Below are 26956 nucleotides of genomic sequence, written 5' to 3' on the forward strand. Positions count from 1 at the left end.
AAGCTGTAGCGTTTATGCCACAACACCACGCAAGCTCAGCCCTTGACTCGAAATGGACCAGCTTATATTTAAAACGAGGCAAAACACAAAACACCATTCTGAAAATTACATTACGGGGAGAATTTTCTGTTTGTGCGTTTGTTTAACTGGCTGTGGGTGTTTTGTGCCCTCGCCCTACCCACCAATGGTCTAGGCTCGATTTTTTCTTGGACGTTAAGGCTCTGTGAAATGCATCATTTTGTTATTGGCAAAGAATAACTTTCCACACTTAAAACAAAAACGAAACCTACACTTGTTTGTTTTCCACCCCAAAATACTGTACTGACGTTCTCCTAGTAACCCTCATGCAGGCACATACAATTTCCATGGAGGCAGCCATTGCAACACTCTTCAGACGCTCATACACATACATAAACACCTCGGATTTGAATTTGGATATGGTGGAATGTTGGCAGTAGTAACACTCTAACATTTATCCAAGGTGTGAGTGTGTGAATGGAGGGGAGGTGTTTTGCAATTATAGCAGCCTACGGGTCTAATTTTTCCCCTTTCTTCATTTGCGTGTGTGCCAGATTCACACAATCACTTACTTGGAATTCTGGTCAGAACCTTGAAAGACAAATAACCTTTCCCCCAAAAAAACACAACTCGAAGAAGCAAACCCATGTTGTGGTTGCATTGCAATGCATCTCACACATTCACCACCACTGCCATTGAACCCTGTAAATTCCTTCGAAAGCTTTCCATTTTTCTAAGCTCTAAAACTCACATTTCCAAATCCCGGCTTGGGCAGGACTGATGAAACATAAGCGGAAATTAAGAGACCATTTCCAACAAAAGAAAGGGTGAAGACTTTTAAAATAATAATAGTAGTAGTAGTAATAGTAATATCCATATCTAAATGGCACAGTATGAAATATTGTATTCAATGGCAAATCATTCGTTCCTTCCCGCTGGGGGAAAAAAAATAGGAAAGGGAAGTTTGAAAATCTAGGCGGGACATTTCGCAGACAAATCATCATGAAAGGAAAAATATTTTATTCTAACGCTTCTCTCATTCCAAATCAAAATGCCAGTCATGTTTATTTATTTCTGCTAATTTGACTTAGACGAAAATATAGGACTTTTGTAGCAAAGAAAACACCTTTGGCTGATACCTTTAGCGATTTCCACCCCCCATAACCTTGACTTTGCAATTTTTCTCTCTCTTCACTAAGGCAGTTGAATTGGCGGATTAAAATAATTCATTCCTCGGCGCCCCGAAAAGGAACGTGGGGGGATATATATATATATATATATATATATATATATATATATATATGAAATACTATATCAGGTGAGAGAAACAAGAAGGAATGGAAAGCCTGCTTCCTTTTGTGGTACCCAAGCAGGCAATGTGCGTATGCATATGTATTGATGAAGGCATACATACGTACATACATATGTATGTTGCACAGGTATCCATGTATGTATCGTATGCACGTGCTTACACGGGGCTACATATAACCCGATAATACATCTCTCTTCTGCTTGTTTTCTAAGCATATTCCCCAATGCTTAGGCTCTGAGAGGATTTGAATCCGCACAGCAAAGCCAAACTCATAAAAGGCGTTGTTCTTATCTGAAACCGCTCCCAGTTGCATTTTTGGTCTACACACATTTCATTCCCTTTTTACAACAGAAGACGTATATGTGGCCCCTCTTTCTTTCATCTTTCTTTCTCCTTAAATAAATACTTAGATCCCCTCTTTTCCAAATGGATCTAATAAAAGCCAGGCAGATCTTCGCCTTCAGGATTGTTTATTTTAAACGCACAAACCACCACCAATGTAACACACCTCATCATAACTGGAAGGCTCATTTTCCTAGAATACCTAAACTTGAAACAGATGCTCCACGCACGTAAACGCTGGGGATGAGGTGGGGAAGCTGTTTTCTGCACAAACAAGACTCTAGATGCCGGGAACCGCGGTTATCAATGAGGAATGCAGCAATGATAATGAAACTCAACAATCAAGTCCACTCTGAAGTGTTTGGCAAACCATCTCTACTGCCCATCTCTCTCTCTCTCTCTCCCTCCCCCCACCTACCCCCGCCGCACCTTTAACAAGCAACCCATACTTCGCAAGTAAAGAGAAAGAGATAGCAAATTGTTACCCAGGGGGAAAGAGGAAAGAAAAACGATGGAAGAACCAGAAGCATCAACCACGAAGAAAAGAAAAGGATGGGAAAACACACACACATTTCTAGCGGAAATAGCCTTGGTAGAATTGCCTGCAAGCCCAAAAAGGCATTCGTCCATATTAAGATTATTTCACAACCTCCCTGCCACAGACTTAGTAACTTAGCAAATATAAAAACCACGACGTTGCTCGCAACTTCACCCTGAGTACGTACCACCCCAAAAAAACACAATCCTCTCCAAAGGAAGGAAGAAAACACACACACAAACACACACACAGAGCAACATGGACTTCTAATGCTTTTTTTGCATTTGCACTCATTTAAATGCTTCATTTTCAACTCCGTTTATTTCGATTGTTGTTGTTGTTGTTGTTATACTACTTTTATTTAGGAAAGTGAGCAGAAAGCGTAAGCTGTTTAGAAACGACTGCATTAAAAAGGGGCAGAGAGAAAAATTAATGCATCTAATGAACCACAATGCCAGGGTCATTGCTTTCTTAATAATAATAACAACAACAACAATAATAATAGAACTAACAACTTTCACGATAAATATTGCAATTTTAAAGTCTGTTGCCTAAGGTGCAGAAGAGTCCCCTTACCTTTTGCCTCGTTGTCAGAATTGTCAGTGCTGGTGTCTGTGCATTTATTCATGTCCTTCTCGGGTTCCGACGAACTGATTTTGGCAGCGGGGAGACTTTTTTCTGTTTTAATTTCGTTGGCGGACGTGTTCTGAGGGTTATCAGACTTTGCGTTGTCAGGGAAGCTGACTTTAGCTCCTGCTTGGGACAGTGGTGGCGGTGGCGGCGGCTGCTGCTGTGGTTGCTGAGGTGGTGGTGGAGGAGGTGGTGGTGGAGGTGGTGGTGGTTGTGGTGGTTGTGGTGGTTGTTCAAGATGCTCACTCCTTTGGCTGAGGCTCGCCCTGGGTTCAAAACTTGCCTCAAACTCGCTTGGGTTGCTGCAGTTTGACGCCTTTTCCATGGAGGAATAACCTTGGCTGGCTCGGTAGTAGCTGGGCACGGGGACTTCATGGTCATTTAGGCAAGGTTCAGGCATCTGATTGGGGTAGAGGGTCGCCTCAGTGGCGTTTTTTGCTCTTTTGTCAGCATTGTACATACAGCAAGCATTTTCTTCCTTGACATTGGTTGGGAAAGAGCAGGAGGGGAGTTGTCTCGCAACAGGTTGTTCGATTCGGTAAGTATTTTTGGGGTCACACCAGGTGTCTAGCTGAGAAAGGTAAGATGGATAGGTGTTGAGAGACAGGCTGGCGTTATTCACCTCGTCTCTTTTGGAAAGAGACGGGATAATTCCACAGTTCCTCATCATTCCACAGTTGAAGTCGTTCCCAGATTGCATATACATTCCTTGGTTAGAGGAATAATTCTCCCCTCTGCAGGTACCGGCTAACGAGTCCATCAAAAACGAGTTAGAAGTCACATTGTTGGGACATGACATTTTCAGAGAGGGATTTTAAAGAGGAATACTACAGCCAGGGGCTGACATCTTTTTTTTAGGGAAAAATATCAGCACCATAATTATCCACGCATTGGTCCCAACCACGTGACTGTCAGGCCAATGAGGATTGAAAATGGCCTTGATGATTCAGACGCCGGTGACGTCACCGGGGTCAAGTTGTTGAGAGAGGAGAAAACCAGCGTGGAGCAACAGCGACATCTATCAGTTTCCGAAGGGTAGAGAACCCAGGACCTTCACGTTGAACAAAGGAGAGAGACCCCCTTTTCCTCCAGTTTGTTTACCAATGAACGAACGCGTGTCTACAGCAGAGTGGGGGGGAAATAAAGGAAGCGAACGCGTAAATAGAAGCAAAGTCAAATTCAAATTAAAAGGTCAGCAAAAAAATCCACCTTCATCTCCCACTCTTTTCTTTCATTCTTACCCTTTCTTTTTTCTCGCCTAACCCCCTTAAGATAAGTCTAATTTCTTGTGGGCAAATAATTAATCAACCCCAAACCCCAAAAGAACTCCCCCGCCATCCCTTCTCCTTATATCGAATTTCTCTTTCTTTTTCATTCTCTCTCTCTTTCTTCCCCCCGTTCCCCACCCCAATAGCTAAACTTGAAATGCATGAAAACTGTTCCTTCAGACATTTTTTTTTTCTTGTTTCAGAACTACTTTGGTAGATTCATTTTGATTTGGAAAACAAGCAAACAAACCTCGCTATATTGAATGCAATTCCCTAAAGACGTAGGTCAAAGCACCTTGAGAAATCTGAAGCAGTGTCGTTAGGGTCACTTTATATTAAGTTCAGGTGTTTTTTGGGTGAGGAACCAGCTTAATAACTGAAATGGCGACATTTTAGATTTTGTTTCATGCGAATCGTTCTTTCTAGTCTGTTATAAAATTGTTCTCTCCGTTGGTTTCTCTCTGGAGTACTTTTGTAAAAAATATTTGCCCTGCAAATACTGAATGAAACGTTCTTCTCCTTTCTAACAACCCCCAAACCCGCAAACTTTCATCATTCCTGCTTTCATTGACGCAGAAGCTCTGCACAGGTTTGTTAATAAACTTCCCAAAATTGCATCAAAATAAATATCTCAATGGGATATACTGTATTACAGAAGTATCCTCTACTCTTAGGGTACAAGTTTGTACATTCCCCACCCCTTTTCAGGAAATTACGACAATTAAATAGAATGAAATTTTAAATTATTGGGTATTTTAGGGGTGCTTTATTCAGCAGAAAGGTTGTCCGATCAAACACGGTTTTTTATTTGATCTTATTTTCATTGATTAAACTCCAAGCAAATATCTATGTGTGTTTATTTCTTCTTAATTTCCCTACTCAAGTCTCCTTCAGTCTTTATGATCCTGTCTCCCTTCTCCTTCTCGCTTTCTCTCTCTCTTTTAATTTAACGATCTCAGAATAATAACTGGTATTACAGATATAAAGATATGTTGAACGAGGTGCTTTCATTGTGCTGTTTCCTTTATTAGACGTTTTCTAAACAGGCTAGCAATTAAGCCAAATTATTATTTAGTGTATATCAAATTGACTACACTGTTAGAATCCCGCTTTGACAATGATGTCTATAGTTTTGGGTGGTTGCTGTTGTTTTTTTTAAAAAAATGGAATATGACACTTTGTGGCTAAATCCATGAAAAAGAGAGGAATAGTACTAGACAATGAGAATATTAATACTACCAATACTTATAATGTCAGCTGGGAACAGAATTAGCTAAACGGCTGGAATCTCAAGATCATTACGACGGATCTGAAACCTTTTAAAGAGTTCATAGTCATTCTCAAGGAGTGGGAGGGAAGCCTTTTCAGATAGAAGCGGGAAACGGTGAGGAAAATTGAGCCAGAAAGTTTGGTAGGGTGTGGGGTATGTGGAGAGAAGTGAGGAACTTGACCAATTTCAGTAATGTATATTTGGGTTTTTTGTTTTAAATGCAGTGCTGGCTGCCTAAAGCCACCAGACCTTGACGACAATGTTTTCTACAACAACTGTTTTACAATTCCACTCGGCTGTTGCTTCGGAAGGGCTTGCAGCCTGCTGGCCCCCACCTTCAAAACCAGCCCCCTCCACATCTTCAAGGGTGAGAAGTTTTAATATCTTAGGCCAAGGAAGTCTTAAACCGCATCATTCTATTTGTCTCAACCACCCCCCACCCCCGACCGCCCCACAATCCATCTCCACCCCGAAATACAGCCACGCTAAGAGCTTTTTTCCTGCACTTTAAACGCCGTTTGCTTCCTCTGGAAAGCTATTTGAGACTTTATAGCCTCTATTTGTGTTATCTGCATAGGTCTTTTTAAAACAGTTTGATAGAAATCGTTCAGTTTTATGATATCCAACGAAAATTCCACATAATATTTATAAGCAAAGAATAAAACTTTAGCATGGGAACCAATACTTCCTCATTTATAGGTGATGAAATTAAAGACCAATGCAGTTTGGCATTATATGGCTTTTTCCCCGTTCTCTCTCTCCACCCCCACCCACCCCTCCCCCACCCTTCCCTTCTTTATTTTTTTGCAGATCATGTGGCTGACTCAATATTTTTAGGCTCTGAAGCCCTGCACGTCTTCATATGTGCATTTTGTGGCGGGGGGAGAGACCAACATTTGACCCCGTTTCCTTCCCTGTGAGTGAAAATGAAAATGTGTTTCCAAGTCTTTTATATCCTTATTTACTGCTGTGCATTCTTGCTGTGTGTTATATTCTCCCTTCCTCTCTCTCACACACGCATACTAGGAAGCAGGAAGAGGAATTTACAAACCGCACTGTGGTGAAACCTGTCAAATAATTTGATTTTTATCCTCTTCACAGATTCACATACCGCCAAGGAATTTTCAGTGGATGAGATGTTGTACCCATATCTCTGAAGACAAGATAGAGGGCGTTTTAAGTGTGTGAAGGTGATGAAGATAAAATAAAATGTTGTGGGTGGGTGGGTGTGTATACACACACACACACACACACAAATATATATACATGTGTGTATATACGTGTAAGAAAAGCTGGTGGTTTTGACTGTCATTGTTTTCACTGAGGATTACTGACATATTCATACATATGTATTTTAAGGAGCGTAGGTGTCTCGGAAGTCATTTTTTAAAATGCAAAGCCATAGAGTTATTTAATTCCAGACGTCTCTTGTGGGCTTTGACGGTCAAAGTCTTACCCAAAATAAAACAGCAGTCAGAGAGAAGGGGCGAGAGATGGTCATAGTAGATGGAGGGACGTGGAGGAGAACCCGCTTCATCACAAACAGCGAAATGCACATTTCCTGACATCATTCTAGGTCTTTTGATATCTGGCGGATCCGGCGCTGAAGGAATGCTGGGGAATGTCTCCAGGAGACCGAATATTGTTTAAAGTTAAAAATAATTAGAAGTATGATAAACATGGGTCATTAATGGGGAGAGAAATAAAATCCATCAGCCTAAGTAGAACCCCCGTTGGGAAAAATGCTTTAGTCTAATTGCAGAAAATAAATACCAACAAATGCTATTAAAACTTAAAAAGGAGAAAGCCTGTGTGTGGAATAAAGACCTATAACAGCCTGCTCTGGGTTTTTACACTCCTTTGGAAATCAGGGTGGAAATGAAACATGCAATGCCCCTTATTAAAAAAAAGGAATGGAGGGGGGGAAGAAGAGGGTAAGAAAGATTGGGGTGGGTGGGGGAAATTATACATATGTGGACTTTAAGTTGGCTCACATGTGGAGTGGGGTTCGGCAGTGCCTTATTCTCTTGCTTTGTGGCTACTTCGGTATGATTTCGCGGGAGTAAAAGCCAGGAAGTGTTGTTTTTTTAAAAGTCAAAGAGGAGTTTAAAAAAAAAATTTAGGGTATTTCTTCCTTCCTTTCTTCCCAGTGTCTGGACATATGAGGCAAACTGCAGACGGTCCTGCTATTGTCTTTGGTGTCTGATTGCTCTCTCTGTGAATGCCAAAGGCAGACAGTTCAGTTGACCCAAAAGAGGGGGAGAGGAGCCTTGAAACCCGTCTCCCTTTGCTCTCCTAGAGCTTTGCTCTGGGCTGGAGACGGAGGGCACGCGGCTGCGAGGGGTTATGGGGTGGGTGGGAAACACAAACACGCGCGCACACAGGCGCGCTGCCAGAGCACCACATTTCCCATAAAAATCTAAAGAATTTTTCTCCCCCAAAAAAGCAAGCAAGGAAGGAAGAAAAAATATGCACGTGTCCAATAATTCACGTAAAAGCACATCTCAAACTTGCACATAATATTTTACCTGTTCCCTTTTCCTTCTAATTATTTAACCGTGAGTTATGCGTGGAAAGTGTCTCTTACGTCCATTGTATTTTTTAACCAACTTCCCCCCTTAACATTTTTATAGCGAGCATTCATTTTCGCTTCTAGGAAGTATTTGGTGGCAACACTTTAATGATTACCTTAAATTTGTATTTTTTCCCCCTGCCTGGTATTATGCCCCGTGTTGTGGAGGAAATAATTCTGATTTATGGCAAAGTACACTAGAGTACAATAACAGTGATGCAAAAATAAAACCCACGCCTTTAGATGTTGGCTTAGAAACTGTAAACTATCACCACCAGAAATCTATCAAACTTTACAATCCCTCTTATACTGCTTCCTTCTTTCGGAGTAACTTAAGTCAAAGAATTATGGAATGATATTATGTTCCTTGAGGTGGTATTGAAAAGTGCTCAAGTTATTTCTACCTCCAACATAGAATCTTCAGTCACCAAAAGACCGGCCTGAGGTTAGCCACCTTTCTTTGTTTTGCATGGTGGAGACCAAAGTTGTCCAGAGTTACTCCGTGGTGTTCACACACACCATTGACAGTATTCAAGTTGCTGCTCCTCTCCCTCTCTCTTTCCACGTGTGTGTATACAGTTACACATACCCCCAATGCACCCAGAATGCACAAAAAAGGAGTTTAAGCAATGTTAAAGATTGCATTGGGAACATCAAAGTCGCTGGGCCGCTGGCCTTATCCGTCAGTCTCTTCTTAACTAAAATCACACACTGAGAAGAGAAGCAATAATGTGAATATATTGCCTACTATTTGTTAGCATCCGATTTTTCCTGATACCGTTCCAATTTCAGCTTGAAGGGTGATGTGAAAAAAGCTTTGAATTTGGGGTGTGGCGATCTGGTCCTGATAGATGAGGGGATATCTAACTTTATACCTATCTGGCTTATGAATACTTTATTATTGCAAACTACTTCGTGCAATTAGCTTGATAAGTTGACAAAGAAGCAGAGAAGGCTGAAGGGGGTCATATCATTCGAAGCTGCGTTTATTAGGAGAGAAACCATCGTAGTATGCCTGGTATTTTCGAAGGATTTTCTGACTTAGTTCCATTATTGGGTTAAAGTGTGGTTCAATGGTTTACAAAAATACGTGCTCCTTTACACCGCTGCTACCTCTTTTTCTATGAAAATTTTAAAAATGCAAATAAAAGAAATAGTATTTTTCCCAGGGAAGAGAACAATGTTATATTCTCAGTGGGGAAGAAAAAAGAAAAACGCGTGGAAAGAGAATTTTAGGATACACAGAATTAGTTAATTACCTGTTTTTAAGACAAACTAACGACAAAAGACCTGAGAAACTGCCTTTCCTCCAATGGCAGTATATAACCGGGCAGGCTATCGGATAAGATGTGCAAAAACACATTTCCCGATTATTTCGAAATATGTATTTTTTCCCTAGTTTTGCCCTCGGCTGTTAAAATTTATTAATAGTGATACAGGTGTTGGAATCCTTTCTCCAAAGCGAGAAGCCGTCGGTTCAAATAAAACCTCGGCTATAAGTCCACCCAAAGTCTGTATCCTGCGTCGCTATGTTCCAAAGATCTGTGGCACAACGTGTGGATGCTATTTCATTCAATTAGTTAACAATTCAGCATAGGTGTTTTCAATAGGAAGCGATAAGTGCTTCAGGGAGTTTAGTTATATATGTAAGCGCCTACACTACCATATCCTTAGTTGTAATGTTGATATCAGCCGCAGCCGCTGCTCATTTTTTAAGGTGCAATTTCTGTGAAAAAAACCTCGATCGGCACAAGGGTATCCAATTATTTTAGCAATCGTTTGAACCGAGACATAAGGTTTACATTAAAAACGTTTGAAAAGAATGGCTGCAGATGGGTCTGTACACGTATTGCTTAGATCGGCTCTTTTAAAATGTTGTCGACTTAATTTTAACCACGTAGAGAAGCGTCTTTTTTTGTTCTGCTTTCAGTCCATAGACAACATCGATTGTTCATTTTATTATTTTATTTTTCGCCAGAATAAACAAACATATACATATTTTTTTTTGTACGGCTCCTATCAACAGCGTGATCAATTTTCATTCGCTGCAGCAGAGATTCGAAAGTCTTCCGCGGCTGCAAGCCACATTCTTGTGGTTTCATGTTGTAATTCGGTGGTTATCAAAAGCAGAGAGACCCGCTTAGGTCTAACATATGTTGAACATCCGTACAGTTCGCAACTTTATTAAAAGAGTATAAACGAGGCCTTAATGAGACGCCATTTTAAGGGTGGTTTTTGTGAAAAAATACGGTATATAACAAGAATGATGGTGCAATGATGGTAATGTGGAAGCCTGATCAATTTTGCTCTCAAAGTAAACTTCAGATTCATATAAGGATTATCTAAATGGGGGGATTGAAAGTATGGAGGGATGGGGGGGCTATTTTTGCTGTATTCCCATCAATGCCATTTCCCAATGCAGTCACACACAAATCCATATTAAAAAGAGAGAGAAAATAGGCCTTATCATAGTCCACCTCCTCTTTATCCAATTTTGTGCCCATCAGATGTGCAAAGAAAGGCAGGAGACAAAATTAATCGTACATTCAATTATGCTTTTGGAGAGGAGGGGAGGGAGGCTGCTCTTAACGACCCACAAGAGTCTCTCGCCCTAGCAAAATGGGGGGTCGAGGGGGCATTTTATTTACAGGCACGCAGGCATGGCTGGTTCTCTTCGTCGGGGGCTCGGAGGTGCCTCCTGCAGAAGTTACTTGCAAGCAGAGCGGCGAAAGTCACCCCCCCCTCCCCGAATCCACAACCAGGCGAAGAAGACCGGCTCAAGGCGATAGGAGCTTCAAGTCCACTTGCCAAAGCCACTGCCCCTTTTCTCTCCTCGACAGGCTTCTCCAGGGTCCATTGAGGCCAACTTTCCGAGCCCCAAATTCCAAACTCTTTGCGGACCTCCAGTGGTGGTGGAAAGCTTTGCCCAGGGCGACTGGTCTGGCGGCTCTTTTGCTGGGTTGCTTAACAGGGTTGCTTTATTTACATGATGCCACCGGCGATCAGGCTGCACAGTCAAGTTTATGTTTCTCAACTCCAGAACTCAGAGGAGGAGGAGTGTTCTCTGGGCTGCTGGGACCACTTGCCGAGAGGTGCGTGGGTCTGCATGCCCGTGAACAGCCATGTTCAACATACAAGCTGTAGCCTGCACAAACCACGCCAGGCACACGCAGAAATACACCCGGACGCGCACACATCTCCATCTCCCCCAGTTCTAGTGCCCACTGATGGTTGTGAGGGGGGGGGACCAGCTTGCACTTCGCAAACAAACAACAAACAGCAGCAATAACAAAACGGGAGAACTTATTTCTTGCACTCCAATTAACATTTTAAAACAGAAGAAGTCTTGCCCAGAATCCAATTAAAAAACTCGCCCCTCACCTTCCTCACTCTGAGCTATATCTCCCAACAAGGTCCCCTCCTAGCAGCTTCCAATACGTTAAGGAGGGATTCCAGGCAGGGGGACAGGAAACAGGTTCGCTTAGCTGTGTGTTTGCACGTCACACCGAGAGGTCCTTCGCAATTAGCCTGTGTGCCATTAACGTGGCTTTACACCGAGATCCCCAGCCTATGAGGGAGAGGACCTTATCCTGATGGACCTTCCGAGCGAGAAATAAAGTTGTCTTATGCAAAGCCCCAAATGCGTGCTAGGAATTTAGAGGGAGGAGGAAAAGAAGGAGGGGGGAGAGAGAGGGAGAGAGAAGGGGGGCACTTGTAAAACTTTTATGCCAAACAAAGTTATAAAAACTTTCCATGCGTTAAGATATCAAAAGGTTTATAACAATAATAAAGCTTGAATGTGTGCTGGTGTGTGTGTTTGTGAGAGAGAGAGAGAGAGGGAGAGAGAGAGAGAGAGAGGGAGAGAGAGAGAATTCTAATATTCTAGCAATATTAAATCGCTGAGCAACTGAGTTAAATATTAAGTACCATAAACACCAGGCTTGGTTCGAAATCGGTATTTGTAATGCGTGAGTCCATATATATTCAAATGGGTGTCATATGAGTGTGTGTGTGTGTGTGTGTGTGTGTATCCTACACCCACAAACCCACACCCACGTATCGCCGCCTGCTGCTGGACTCTTAACTCAGTAGGCGGGAACATTTAAAAAAAAACGAAAAAAGAATCTGAAGGCCTTTCTGATTCCGGTTTATTACAAAAGGGTTAAAGGTGATGGACTTGACTCCATTGAAGTTCAAAGACATCATATATTCACATTTTTTTGTTGTTGTTCTTGTGGTCTCCTTCGTCTCCCCCCCCCCTCCCTAAACACAATGCAACCAACATAACGCTAGCGTATAAAGTACAGTTGGCTATTAGGCTATATTGCCGCTAGATGCCTCGACTTTGGGGAGGGAAGGGAGGCAGAAGGCTAAAAAAATGACACCCCTGCTCCTAAATGGTACCCCCTCACTCCCCTAGCTAAATAGTCCCCTTCCAAAAGAAAAAGGAAAAACCCCGAAGAACATTAACGGGTTATCCCTACCTCGCACTGCTGCTTAATACCCTTGTAAAGTCCCACATGGTCTATAAACTTGGATTTTACAACTGGCATTCCATTTTAGCTCGAGAAAACTTTGAACTAGGCCTCCAGTTTCATTGTGTCGCAGCCCCAGCCAAAGACGTGGAAAAGGAGGTGGGATGGGGGTGCGGAGAGGAGAGGAGAGGGGGAAAGTTAGGAGTCAGAGCGTGTGTGTGTGTGTGTGTGTGTGCAAGGGGGGGGGGACTGGAAGAAAGCTAAGCAAAGACACCCTTATTTGTTTACTATTTACTGCGGAAGTCTTTTTCTATGGCCAGACGGTGGTAATTAAGGAAAAATTAAGCTGTTTAGTGCTGCAGTCTTTATTACAATGTCTAGACTAGTCGCCCCCTTTGTCCAGACAACGGCCGCAGTCACGGGGTATTGACTGGACTTTCTGACCTGGCGATGTGCACCTTATTGTACCTACGTTTTAAGTTTTCCCCTAACCTTGGAAAAGTTTAGAAGTCGCCCATTAAAGAGAGGCGGGCGCCTTTCTCCCCCTTCAGAAAGATGCGCCATTTTGTTTCCTCTGTATTCCCCGCGTGTGAGTGGGGTGTTTTGGCTCCACTCCTAAGGGCTGTTTCGGACCTTCTTTGGTCCACCTTGGGTTCCAATGCACTTCCCACACCCTTCTGTGCTCTGGGCACCACAAACCAAAGAGTCGCCCATGACAAGGACATATTTACAGTAGACCTTGAGTGTCTAATTCAAGGAAGAGGGAGGTTATAGGCCCTACATCCGTATTCGCCAGACTCTTCAGGGAACAACCGCACCACCACACACACGCACCAGGAGGAAGAAGGGAGAAAAACAGATAAATGCAAAAATAAAGCAGTTTCCATCCCGTGTATGTATATGTCTGTATGTCTGTTTATATACAAACACGCACATACCCCTATTATTATACATAATCTTTTCCCCTCATCTCTTCTAATGAGAAACATTCCTGTTAACATAACCCTTTCAGATAGCATCATGGCGAACTGGAAGATGGATCTATCAAGGAAGCTAAAGTTTCTTTTCTCTCTGCCTCTTTTCTGGCAAACGAAGCACATTTTTGTGGGTTTCCCCATCGCTGACAAATCAAACCGAAAAGGCAACATCAAAGTATTTGCATTGCAAATGGTTGCATTTAGAAGCAACGCGTGAGGAACTCACATTGCCTGTGAAGGAGAATATAATTTTGTTACTGCTTGCCCTTTAAGCTAGAGACACCTTCAGACACCAAATGTGAGTAACACGAGGATTCGTCAAGAATGAATTGGTAGATTTAGAGTAGGAGACAGACTGACCATTCAGAATTCTTATATTCTCCACCACCACACAAAATTTTAAAAATACATTCAACTAGTGAAAGCGTCTTCCTGCGCATTTTCTTATCACTGTGAAGAAAATTACATTTATTTAACGGAGGGAGGAGTTGTAAACGTAAAATTGCGCTTCTGTCCCTATGTCTGTGAGTTGAACTTGTTTTTGTTTAAGAGAAGGAATTAAGTACTTGACTTTGCATTTGTGCATTGCAAGAGGCAAAAGGGGAGGGGGAGGTACTTTATCCTTGACATTACGAAAATTTCCGCTTCTTTTGTGTTTGCGATCAGAGATGCGCTCATTAGCAGACATCACATTAGTTGTGCTTTTTAAAAAGAAAAAGGGGGGAAAGCACGTTGCAATATTGCTCATTAAGCACCAATTTCAGCATATTGCAATATATTTCTCTTCCAGGGTGGGGTGGGGGAAAAGGGAAAAGAAATAAAAAGATTAACTACATTGGGAAAACAGACAAAGACATCTGGAGCCAAGCACAGGGCAGTATTATTGGGCCAAGAAATTTCTATAAATTTGAATGCAATGATGAAAACAATGAACTCCACAACAAATGTCTAGTTAAACGCAGAAGGTTCATATTAATTTGGCTATATCATATCGCATACGTATGTGTGTGTGTATATATATATATATATATATATATATATATGCATGCGTAGGTGCACACACACACACAATTTAACCATTTGGCCATAGGAAAGTCCATGCCACGTTGACCGCAATGAGTCTTTTAAGAGGGAAATACTAATAAAATGGTCAAATAAAATCATAATGTAGAACAGCTTGAAATGTCTTTATTTGCCACAGAATTTCACAGAGTTTCCCGGGATTCACTTCTTTACATACACAAAGATTTATTTATAATTGTGGTTGTTACTGTTGTTCTTGTTCTTGCTGCTGCAGTCTGGTCTCCCACGTCCAGGAAAGAAAGGAAAAAAAGCATTTACATACCATTTAAGAGACAGTTATTGCGAATTTATTGTAGTCCATTCCCCATTCCTCCCCCCCCGCCCATCCCCCACCCCTACCCTCTCTCCAGATGCAAAGAGGGGAAGAAAGAAAGAAAAAAAAAATCAAACCTGGGACTGCATAGAATATGAATATATAAAAGATACATGAGGGAATCAATGGAAATCACCTCCTTATAGTGATACCAATTCTTGGACAGGTTATTTAAATTAGATTTCAATGAACAACAGTCCTTGGCATGTACAGCAGTGGAACCCTGATGGAGTGGAGTGCGTGTGCACGGATGAACACGTGTGGGTAGATACACACACACACACATCTGCACGCACACTCAGACAAAGCCCTCCTCCCAACCGAAGACAGGGAGTCTTTGGGAGGCGCTTTTGCGTAGATGCATCATCAACTTGCATATCAAAATAAGAAGTAGGTGCATACTGTCGTGAACACAGCACTGTAGTTTCCTCCATCGAACATAGATGATGATGATGATGATGATGAAGAAGAAGAAGATGAACTGAACAAAACAAAACAAAACACCGATGATAAAAATAATTCCATTTCTTCAAGACTAAACGTTAAATTAGAAGTTCATACAGTATTCAAGTCCTTTCAACGTTTAGGTAATCGGGAAACGTGTATAAACCCTGAACCAGGTCTCAAACATACAACTATAAGGAAGGACGGAGAAGGCTGAAAACTCTGAGGGTTGCTTGAAGACTCCACAGTCAAACCGTGCTTGCAACTTCCCTTCTTCATACACAGAATACTTCAACGAGCAGAGGATGTATTTTTTATTTTTTTTATTTATATATATATAGATATGTATATATAATATACAAAAGAGGTTCACAATAAGGGATTTCCAGAGAAATACTGCAGGCGGTCTCTGCTTAGTTTTTTTTCTTTCATCCTTCTGTTCTGAAACCAAATTTTAACTTGTCGATCAGTGAGATTCAACATTCTGGACAGCTGCAGCCTTTTTTCTTTGTTTATGTAGACATTGAAGAAAAATTCTCTCTCTAGCTCTCTGATTTGGAATTTCGAATAGGGACATCGCTTCTTTCTTGTGCGGGGGGCACCTTTAGGGGGGAGGGAGGGAGAAAAATATAACCAGGAGGGAGTGAAAATAACTAAGCAAATGACACAACAGAGCCCCAATAACCCCCCCATCACCAAGAGCTCACCAAGAGCTTCTCTCTCACACGCACACCCATCTGGAAGCACATCCTACGGCCATGTGTAACATCCTAACAGACATGTGTACCACAACACAGCCATGAAGACAGCCTTTCCTGTTTCCAGCTCATGATCATTTCGCCCTGTTTTGGGGGGATTTTCCAAAGGGATTCCTGAGTGCAATAATCAACAATAACTGCTGGGGGGAAGGAAGCCGGCGAAGCAGCTGGGAAGCATGCACGTTCAAACTGCAAATCTGCCGCCTTTCTTACAGATTCAGCAGGAGCAACGTTAGAACTATGAGGGCTCAGAATTCTGCTCTGCATAAGTTTTTGATTATCGGGAACGCCACCCTCCAAATACATTCAGCACACACATACACACACAGAGAGAGAATCAAAGCAACATATCTGAGCAGTCAAAAAAAGGGAAGCAATGTGTTTCCCAAGGCAGCAAACAGAATTGCAAATACAACGTGTGCGCGCGCCTGGGCGTGTGTGTGTGTCGGTGTGTAAGTTCACGCAGGACTTAGCTTTCCATTCACCTATGAATGGAAAAATAAATAAACATCCATGATGCATTTGCTTGATCAGTTGCTTCGATTTAGGGTTGTTGTTGTTGCTTTAAAAATGAAAATAAACCCACTTATATATGAATATCTAAAGGCATCTATTAAAATATACTTAAAATGTGTGTGTGATAAACACATTTAATAGCAAAATAAGCATTATCTATTTGAAAAGAAATCACCCAAAGAACTACGCCTAAGCAATGCAAGAAGAAAAGCAACAACAAGAGCAAGAACAACAACACAGGATGCACTGAGAACGTGGAAACGTTGCATTCCCTTTCCCCACATTCATAGCAATATAGATATATATTTGAATTTCTGCATGCATTTTCAATAAGGGGAAAAAATAACACCACCCGCCGCCCCCCTCGCTCGCTCGCGTGCATCTCTCAGTGCCTCCTCGCGAGGACAGGAAGCAAGAGCAGTGTTCTGCCCAATTGCCTTTTACCCTCAGAAGCCCGGGACCAAATCCTTTTAAAATGCTCATGTAAGTTCATGATCAAAGTTAATATTTGTCACCATGGTGTGCTTTTAAAATTTCACAGACTCTGAGATACTGTGTCTGCGCCTAACATCTCCATTTTTCTCAAAGAGCCTTTCCCATCGTAAAAATTCTTCTCGTTGCAAGAAAGAGCTTTGTAGGTTATAATAAAATCCTTTGAATGCTTATAAAACTCCACATAAAATTTGACCGACAAAACAGCGGGCTAGTCCCTTAACCTTTCCATTTACTGCTTTCTCTACCTACTCGAGTTGCTGGTTTTGCTCCCTTCCTTGTTGACAGAGGAGGATGAAGCTGAAGAGCCCGGGTTGGTGTTTTCTTCCTCGTCTTCCGGGTCTACGCCTTGGTCGCCGCGGGATGACAGCGCGGTGGGCTGGGAGTCGGTCTCCAGCTTGCTCTCGGTCTTCTGCAAACAGGTCTCGGGCGGGTTCTCGGTGGAGCAGTAGGCGTTTTCGAAGAACCGGTCGAAGCCTTGCGGGAGGACACTGTTTTTGTTCATGCTGGAGTAGAAGCCCGTGGACGCCGGGTGGTTGGAGCTAGGGTGGTGGTGGTGGCTGTACACGCTTTCGTTTTTCATTAGCATTTCGGTCATGGTGGAAGGCGGGAGGCAATCCCTGTGCATCAGATCTTCCGCGGAATAACACGAGGCGTAATTGCTTCTATGGTGCCATTTATTCGAGGGGTCTAGCCCGTAGGAGACCTCTCGCACTGGCTGCACTTGAGAGAGGTTAGTGGAATAAGGGTAGGAGATTTGGCGAGAGGGGGCCTGTGGCAAGAAAGATGACACAGTTGAAAATTCTGGGACGTAATAGGTGCAGCTGGGGAGGTAGAGATTGGAAGCGCAACCTGCTCGCTCTCCAAAGTCAGCACTCCGCTCTTTGCGCGACTGGGAACAGAAGTTTCCTAGGTTCACTGAGTTAAACATCTTTCTCCTTTTCTTGCTCCTATAGATAGATGTTTTGGATCCGATGTGCAGAGGGGGAAAAATTTGGGAAGGCGAGATGACGCGCTATCCGTCTTAGTCGCTCTCTCCAGGACACGTGATCCAAAGTAGATATTGTCATATATCAGTTTGGAGCACTTAGAAGCGTAGGAGTGGTTCACTTAGGTAAGATCTCAGAGGTTCAAACGATTGGTTTTCAAACACCGCAGAAACATTATGAAAATCAATCGCAGATTTGTATTCATTTTCTTCCAGGCACACCCCTTGTAAGCATTCAAAGCAGATAGCGAGGGGATGGCTGGTGAAGTTCTCTCTCTCTCTCTCTCTCTCTCTCTCTCTCTCTCTCTCTCTCTCTCTCTCTCTCTCTCTCCTATTTGGATTTTGCTTTTAGTTGTTCAGGAGGATTCAGATATGGGTTTGGGTGGGGGTAGCTCAGGGGTGGAGGAGGCGAGGGAGGGTCTAAAGGATGTGTTAACTGTAATTTTTCCTCTCTTACTTTTTTTTTAAGGGGGTTCTTTCCATGCAAGTCACATTTTAGGCATGATCAGACATATTCTTTTATTTCCCCCTTTCTTCTCTGTCTTTTTTTCTTTTCTTTTCTTTAAAATGTGGATTCAACTGTTAGAAGCCCAGGGGACTGGATAAAGATTCTTCAGTAAGTTTTCAAACATTTCTCAAGGTCTTGCTCCAGGAGTCCGGAGCACATCTCCATATAGTGGGTGTGGGTGGGATCTTTGGAACAGATAGGTATACAGTATAGGGGAGCAACTGGCAAGTTTCTCACGTTTATTAATTACTTAGATGCCTATGTAGGGAACTCATGTATGCATAAGGACACCTAATCTGCCAAAGAGAATGCACACCTCCATCAGCATATCCCAAATATGCGAGGAGCCGAATAAACTTTGAAACTTTTCTAGGGATTTAAGCCCGAACCTGAACCCTCTGAGGCATGGGCTTAATGACTTCAGAGTATTGGAATTAGGGAGGATACATCAGGACATAAGACTAATAAATATTCGAAAGCCCCCTTTAACGTTTGGTTAAATATTTATTATGTAAGAGTGGTATATTGAATATTTAATGCAGCTGTTTATTGTCAATCAATGTATGTTCACGGTGCCTTGCGACCTTTATTCTGCCAGCGAAAGAAAAGGCAGGGGGGTGCACTGAAAAAAAAAAAAAAGGATTCTTATTAAAGTCATTTGTCCTTGTATTTGGTCTCTTGGAGTCTCTCAGCGCCCACCCTGTGATTCCCTCAGATTTTTAAAGCCGGAAGAAGGAATATTTGTAAAAGGTGTCTTGTAGAACATTCCTCCTGACTTTCAGACAATTGTTAACCTAAAGTGTCTTCTTTCAGTCATGATCCAGAAAGCCATGCTATAAAGGCGTTTAGAGAATATTGACAATTGATAGAGGCTGCTGGCATATCCACTAAAGTCCCCCTAAACAAAGGATGCGTGCTTAAAACTCTCCTGTCTTTCAGATGATCTGGAGCACACATCACACAGGCTCATCAAACAGATTTTGCGCCTGAATTGACAACTTTTTCATTTGTTTTTATTTTATTTTTTAAAAAGGTCCTGTAATTGATCTGCAAAGAAATAAATAAAAATGTTTAGTTTCCACCTGATGCAAAATATCTCCAATATTTTGTTGTCTTTTTGCTCTCATCTCTGCCTTTATTTCTGTTTTCAATTCACTTTGCTCTCTTCAAAGAAGTGTGTGTGTGTGCGTGCGTGTGTGTAGGACCCAACAACTTTGCTTTGTTTACATAGAATCCTCCCGCCTTAATCTCCATCGCTGGCTCCAGTTTTGGACAGTTTAAAAGCCTCATAACAAAATTCACACAGCATCAGGGGGGCAAAATGACTTTACTAGTGATATCCTGTCAATTCGTGTTGCAGTAAATTAAACTCTCAGGAACAAATAACAAAGTCCAGGAACATGGCGGGCTGGTATATAAGAATATGTGGGAACTGAGGGGTTGTTGTTTTTTAACGTGATGGTTTTTGTGGTTGTGAAGCTTTTCCTTTGGGTAAGCCTTGAACAAATCCTTAAAAAGAAGAAAAATCTAGCAACTTGTGATACAAAAGGAGACGCTCTGCGATGACCTCATTTGCCCCATAATTCATTTTAATTTGGGAGGCTCTTCTTACTTTTAAAATCACCAGGTAGAGTTTAGTCAGCAGGTAGAACAGATACCTAAGCAGTCTGCAGCGACGAAGACGCCCCAGGAAAGGAAGGGACATCTGCTGAAACCAAAAAGGGAGGATGAGATTAATGAACAGAATGACTGAAACGAAAAATGATTTTTGGTCACGGGGAGGAAACTGACTATATCGGACAGGAGATCAAAATCTTTAAAGGTCGTGTGTGACTCGGGACTGAAGCATAGCCTTAAAAACCACAATGGGACTTTTATTGGGTGGGTTTCTTTCAAATCCAGAGTCTTTATTAAGTGATCCTACAGACAAAACCTAAAGAAAACATGGCGGCTCCTGCTCTCTCTTTCTCGTGAAGCCCTCTGATCAACCTGTCCTTTTAATTTCATACGCCTACGGGCGACGTTCTTCACTTTCGACTGTTCTGCGTCTTTGGGCGTAGGATGCCTCGCCCGCAGTGGGTTCAGATAAACGCGCCTCCAGGTTCCAAACCATTCTGAGCCTCCTCACCAAATACACACCTCTGCGCATGGAGAAGAAGAGATGGGTGTGTGTTGTGTGTGAGAGAGGGGGGACAGCAGTAGTGCAAGGCTTCTGCAGGGATGGTCTGTTTTGGCTCTCTCCTTCGCTCTTCCATTTATGAGTTGGATGCTTCTTTAGACACAAACTTTTAATTAAAGTGTCAGGAAGCCTTTAACTACCCCTTTTTACGCAGCAATATTCATGCTAACTACAAACGAATAAAAATATTGTTTACGGGGATCATTATTTTCCTCCACTCCTTCTTACCAAACACTATTTATTGAACCTGCCCGAGGTGGGGTGGGGAAACTGAAGAAATTCGCAGTGCTGGGTGCTGTTTCGGAATGGTTCTGCAACATCTCTTGCAAAGTGAGTTGCCCCCGCCCATTCCCCCCCCACCTCTTCTTCTTTATTCCTTCTTTCCACTTTTCCTGGTGGGGCAGAAATTTCTCCTGTGTCTCATCCGGCTGCATTGGTGGCGAGCAGAAAGGGTCTAAAGCGGGTGGCTGTTGAAAGCATGTGGGGTATAACACACAGGATATCTCTTCTAGGTGTGCGAATAATTTATTGCTCTTAATAGGTAGATATAAGCTCAAGCGAGCCCCAGTGCCGTTGTGTTTTTTAAAGCCCGGTTTAAAGTATAGGATTTGTCGGCTTCCTGCGAAGAAGCACAGAAAAGACAGCTGTGGAGCCACAGCACTTGAATTTGAACCACCAAAGTCAATTCCCTGACTACCATAAAACAGAAGAATGAAGGCTGGAAGTCTCACATTCCTTTTGGTCTCCACTTAGAAAAAAATATATAAAACAACACAAAAAACCCAACAGCCCATTGAGCATAAACCGTGAGTGCTTTACTCGTTGATAGATTTCATATTCACAGCCAAGAAATACTTTTTAAAAACTTTTTTTAAAAAAATTAGTTGTCTAAAAACCCTCTTTAATATATACGGGGGAGAGAGAAGAAGTAAGAAAAGGAAAAACCTTTCAAAGTAGGTGCGTTATGACAGTGTCTCCCCAAGTTGTGTGATGGTGTGACTCACTATGAAGATGCATAAGAGCAGAGCAGAGCAGGCAGAGAGAACAGGATTGTGTCAATTGCCAGGAAGAGCTTCCTAGGTGTAATTAGACATATGTATATGTTCACCCGGTTGGTTGTTTGTGGCTCGCCAAGTGTACTTCAACATGGCATTGCTGTGTTAATCAGGCAATACATTCCCTTCTTCTGTTGCCGGGTCATTTGCCCGACAGAACCAAGATCACACTATAAACACATCCCAGTATTTTGTTATTGTTATTATTATTTAGGCAGAAAATTGTATCCACGTGGACAAGACTTTCTAGGAAACGTACTTTTCTGTGGGTAAAATGAACTTTGAAAGAACCCAGCTCCGATTATAGTTGTGGCGGGTTTAGCCAAAGAAATGTTCCCATCGTGGTCAGGACTCCGGTCCCTGGGTTTGTTTGTGTACATTAAGCGAATCAAGACTGAACGGTACATGATGGACAAGGCGGATTTGGGCAAAACTAGCAAACATTTGCCAACTAGTCTATGGACGGCAAAGATTTCTAGGTGTGGTGGAAACCCGCCTTGGATTTCATATGAACTAGTTTCATCGTCCTCTTATCAGTTTGGGGGATAAATTAACATATGTAAATCAGTGCAAATTTCGATTAACTTCATGGTCCACACCGATTAATGCTTTCATTGAGAGATCGCCATACTGGTCTCTCTTTTAGAAATGTGCAGGCTAGGACACAAAGACTACCTTGTAGAATATGCATAAATGTAGATATTCTAATTTAAATCTCTTTTTTCCCATCTCCCAGAATCCCAATCATAGGCACATGTACTACCCAACCCTAAAGCTTTTCCTAGGGAGAAATGGGGTCACGAAAATGTTGTTTACCTCTTGCCTTTTGGCCTTTTCTTGCCGGATTTCCCCCGAATTTCAGAATGAAGCGGACGCCCCTTTGATATTTCTACGGCCTACAGTAAGATAGGTTCTCTATACAGGGGATGAAGGATTACTTTTGTGAGGTTTGGGCATGGGAAGCCACCCAAACCTTTCAAGCAGCCGTTTTCGCATGCCTTCTTTGGGCCAAAGAATCCCAAACTTTTGACGCTTTAGGATTGTGACATGTGAGTCTTCAGCGATGCAGCTCACTGGAAACAACTGAGTCCCACTGAATCCTATGCAAGTGACTTACAAGTCAATGTGTTTGGGATCACAGCCTAGGAATGATTTTCCCCCCCGTGCAACAGCAATGCAATTACTTCCCAAGGAAAAATAAAATACCCCGATGTATTTAAATCAAGCCAAAGGGTACTACAAACCTTCGCCAGCAAGCAGATTATCCTCGACTGCTTGTGTGTTCAGGAAATCCGGGGCCAGAGACAATAGCTACAAGTAGGAAGCTCTTGGAAAATATTATTGTCCCCCAATGGCAAAGATAAATTTAATTGGATATAAGCCAGCCTACTAAAGACGACTTCATAAGCTGCTAACGATTCAAAGCGGGGAAGCGAAGAGGGGGGGAATGTTTCAGATCTTCCACAGGCCAGGGTTGCAAGTTCAAAATCATGTGGACCCAATAAAGATAAAAGCTGATAAGCGGTATGCTTCCCAGCCACACGCAAAGTCAACAGTGAGCAGTATAGCTGCGCTGAGGGATGCCCGGACTAGATGCCCCACGCAGAATTCTCCTCTGCGCATTATTGGGGTAATATAAACCATCATAATTGGGAGGATTGCAAATGATACTTGGCATATTGCAATGAATAATAAAGTCCAGTGATTGCTCAGTAGGGTCTGATCCTGTGCACACAAGCAAGTTCGATTGAAGGCCATTGTCTACAGAGGGTTGCTTGGCTTTACTCCCAAGAAAAACGTGCATTGGGTTGCGGCCATATCAATATACATGTAAGGATCGTTAGGTCAGTTCCACTAGTTAGGAAGCTAGAAGCGAATAAAAGGAACTCTTACGCCAACATATTTGGCCGACCCTTCCAGTCCAAACACACTTGAATATATATGCTACAAAGCCAAGTTCATTGGAGTTTGCCAATGGCTTATTCCGCTTTCCAAATGAAAGGGGACCTAGTAATTCACCCAAGAAGCCAATTTTCGGTGTGTTTCAGGTTCCTTTCAAAAAGAATAGCTGCACTGGATTGTGTTCAAAAGAAAGTGGGCCATTGACCAACATAATACACAAACGTTTTAAAAGCACCCAACGTTTTAAATAATAAAATTCTACAACACGCAGAGAGTGAATAGACTCGCATAGGTTTTTTAAAAATGCTTTATTGTCTGGATGAGGTTCTCGGGATGTGGATCATCAAATCCCAGCTAAAGAATTTTTGTTTCACGTGAGAGTTCAGTTTTATTAGCAAATATCTCCGTATGCACGATATAAGCTGTATTGTAACGGGATAGCTTCTTATTAGATTGTGTGAAGGAAGACATAGCAGCCACTACGAGTGAGATTTTGCCAAAAGGGGTTTAACTTATATGAAACATTCTGCATTTGGTTGTGTGTATGAGCTGGATTTTTTTTAGCTTTTTAGTCTACCTTGATACCTACATTTCTTTCATTTCAGCCAGCAGGCTGCCTTTTTCCCATCAGACACACCGTGATCAAAGTGAATTCTCAACGTTTTTACAGGGGAGGGGCGGAAAGAAACTTCAATAGCTTACCCTCCCGCTCCCCGATGTAAGTCAGTAGGGCTGGAAGCAACCCCAGTATCCACATTTATCAGAATAAAATGAAACAGAATGCCTGGGATAGTTGTGTGGTGACATTCGGCAAACATAGAAACCAGCTATAAGGAATGCTCATTACTTCAGAGCGCCTTTTGGCAATGCTATGAAATATCAGCCTCTTTGTTTGCATGGGGACGTGTGCGCGTGCGCAAGGCAGTCTCTCTCTCTCTCTCTCTCTCTCTCTCTCTCTCTCTCTCTCTCTCTCTCTCTCTCGTGAAATCTATGTGTCCCTCAATATATGCATATGAAAACAGTTGAGAGTAGCTTGATAGTCCACAAGTGCATCTACAGACATCAATTGTTGGAAATTCGCACAGAAATGCAACTACAAAAGCATGACTCTATATGTGCTTTTTGTTTTGTTTTGAAATCTCGTGAATTATTATGTCTCATGGTTTCTAGAAATTAGCGGTAGATGAGTTACTTTCAGTGGGGTACAAGATCTAAATGATCCAGTCAAGATCCAGATCCTGTCCTTTAACAATAAAGTTGGGGGGGGGGAGTGTGCAGCAATGCATTTAACTTTCAGTCGTGTGCATTCCCTTGGAAATCCTTCTTGAAATCTCAAATTATATTTCTAAAATGAGGTACTTAGTTAAAAAAAATTTACTCGGAACAAAACCCAAATGCTGTATTTCTCCGTATGCCATTCCACTTATGAAGTCGAATAGTTATTGTGGTCACGATCCGGCCACAGTTAAATCCCACCAATGTCACTGAGGGACATACTTTATATACACACACTACCCTGAAATTAATTTAAAAGTGACCGTCTTTGGCTGGATCGTGCCTTTGACTATTTACTTGTGTTACAGCTGTCCCCTCCCCATTTATAAACCCTCTTTTTATTAAATACCAGACGCTTTCTCTCTTTCTCTTTCTTTCTTTCTTTCTTTCTTTCTTTCTTTCTTTCTTTCTCTCTTTCTTTCTCTCTCTCTCTCTCTCTCTCTCTCGTCTCTCCCCCGCCCTCTCTCTTTATAGATATATACACACAGAGTGACTTACTAAACTGAAATTTAAAATATCTGTTTTCTTAGTAACTTTATATTGCTTTAGTTATTGACTTCATCCTACTATGATTCCGAAGCAGCTTGTCTGAAGTGCTGTTTGATGCTTCTATTCTCTCCCTCACGCGCACATTCCATCATTCTGCTTTCTTTATCAGACATACTCCCTTTGGGACTTCTTCAAATCTGCTATTCTGTGTCTGCATATAAATGGATATTTTTTTTTTACAGTAAGGAGTTTAGGAACTCACATGGTCGCATTGTCCATTTCAGTAAGCGAGAGGGGTGGCTGTAGGGAGAGCAAATCCAAAATTGTGCGTCCTCTGCACGCTGGAAAAGGATGCAGATTTGTTTGGCTTTGTTCTTAAAATACCTTTAAATGCTAGCAGCGAGATACTAAATATTTTAAACTCGGAGTTCCCGTTGACTTCAAGGATGTGCACATAAGGATGTCTCCTCATTGTGACTCGTATCGTAGGTAACGTGGCAAGAAGGCTGCTGATTACAACAAAAATAAAGCAACGCTAATTGATAATGTGGGACTGAAAGGAAAGGACAAGTATATTCCGTGTTTATTTTATTTTTTTAAATACAAACAGAGGCCGTCTTTTTTGAGGTGGAGTCCTGTTTACCAATTTCCTCTGCCATGCAGGGCAAACGAATGAAAAAAAAGCTCTCCTGTGCCTTCTGCGCCACGCAGAAATCCCAAAACAAACAAATAAACAGGACTGGAAGTTCAAAACGGGGAAGAACTGCAGATAGCGCTGCAAATGCACATCTGGCATTAGTCTGGGAAGAGCCACACAAGCGCGCGCGCACGCTGTATAGATTAGGCGGCTTTGGAAACTGTCACTGGGAAATCTGTTCATTTTCTCTAATGGACTAGGAGAAGGATTGTTGTTATATTCCTCGCCCATCCCACAACAATATCCTTGCTAAACAGCACGCACGAACGCCGGGTGTCAAGACAATATAAATGATTGGGTTTGTGTTTTTTTGTTCATATGCGTTGCGGCACTGCCTCCTCAGCTAAGTAACAACTGTATTCGCTACCGCTATGGAGGAGGGCCATAGACCCAGGCGAAATTTATAGCGGCCCCGGCGTTGCGGTTATGATTTTGCTATGATATTACTTGGGAACAAAGTCCCATTGATTCCCTTGGAAATCTACTCTCTTGCAAAGGCGTGGGGTTTTTTTTGTTTGGTTTGTTGCTTTCCCTCCCTTACTCCCCCCTTACTCCCACGTCGCTGCCAATACGAGAAGAAAATGGGAAGGGGGGGGGGGTTGAAGCTACTTGGATAGCCTAAAATTATGGGTTGACCTCGATGGAGATTTAATTCTCATGCTCCCCTCCACCATCTTGCGGTGGTAAGGAAGCGAACCTGCTCTTCTCCTCCGTCTCAGCCAAAACAAGGACTCCAGCCATTTTTCATAAGTTTCCTCCGAGAGGAAGACTTATCTTTCACCATAATGAGAACAGCTTTGCCACTGAGAGGGAGGGGCGCTTTCTTTTGGAGGGTGGGTGGGAAATAAATAAATA

At 42.3% G+C, this 26956-nt stretch overlaps 2 protein-coding genes and 1 long non-coding RNA gene across 4 annotated transcripts in view; 1 reads left to right on the top strand and 2 right to left on the bottom strand.

Moving 5' to 3' along the window:
- Positions 1-3697, bottom strand: part of HOXC10 (homeobox C10) — a 5252-nt gene extending 1555 nt beyond the window's left edge. The window contains exon 1 of the mRNA XM_081900854.1: positions 2787-3697. Coding sequence (XP_081756980.1) covers positions 2787-3639 — 853 coding nt within the window. The 5' untranslated portion in view covers positions 3640-3697. The remainder of the gene's footprint in view (positions 1-2786) is intronic.
- LOC309364113 overlaps positions 1-7208 on the top strand; it is a 22453-nt gene extending 15245 nt beyond the window's left edge. The window contains exons 1-4 of one of the 2 annotated variants that reach the window (XR_014165741.1): positions 3783-4031; positions 5603-5745; positions 6189-6294; positions 6480-7208. This is a non-coding gene — a long non-coding RNA (uncharacterized lncRNA). Of the gene's footprint in view, positions 1-3782; positions 4032-5602; positions 5746-6188; positions 6295-6479 lie in introns of those variants that run through there. The other variant, XR_014165740.1, reaches the window with a different exon arrangement.
- A 7642-nt stretch (positions 7209-14850) lies between these two features.
- On the bottom strand, positions 14851-18301 carry HOXC11 (homeobox C11). The gene is made up of 2 exons (XM_081898944.1): positions 17261-18301; positions 14851-15844 (listed from the first exon to the last, which is right to left on the bottom strand). The coding sequence occupies exons 1-2, from the start codon at positions 17937-17939 to the stop codon at positions 15612-15614; spliced, it is 912 nt and encodes a 303-aa protein (XP_081755070.1). The 5' UTR covers positions 17940-18301; the 3' UTR covers positions 14851-15611.
- Between the last annotated feature and the right edge of the window lie 8655 nt (positions 18302-26956).

This window comes from Podarcis melisellensis (assembly GCF_964234715.1).
Source record: "Podarcis melisellensis genome assembly, chromosome: 2".
Taxonomy (NCBI): Eukaryota; Metazoa; Chordata; class Lepidosauria; order Squamata; family Lacertidae; genus Podarcis; species Podarcis melisellensis.

What these genes read in the sequence shown, in the direction of transcription:
- HOXC11 (XM_081898944.1), bottom strand. Translation starts at nt 17,939, where the DNA reads ATGTTTAACTCAGTGAACCTAGGAAACTTCTGTTCCCAGTCGCGCAAA. An exon ending in GAGCAAAACCAGCAACTCGA is followed by an intron (nt 15,845 to 17,260) that starts GTAGGTAGAGAA and finishes TCCCCCCTAAAG; the next exon opens with GTGCCCCCCGCACAAGAAAG.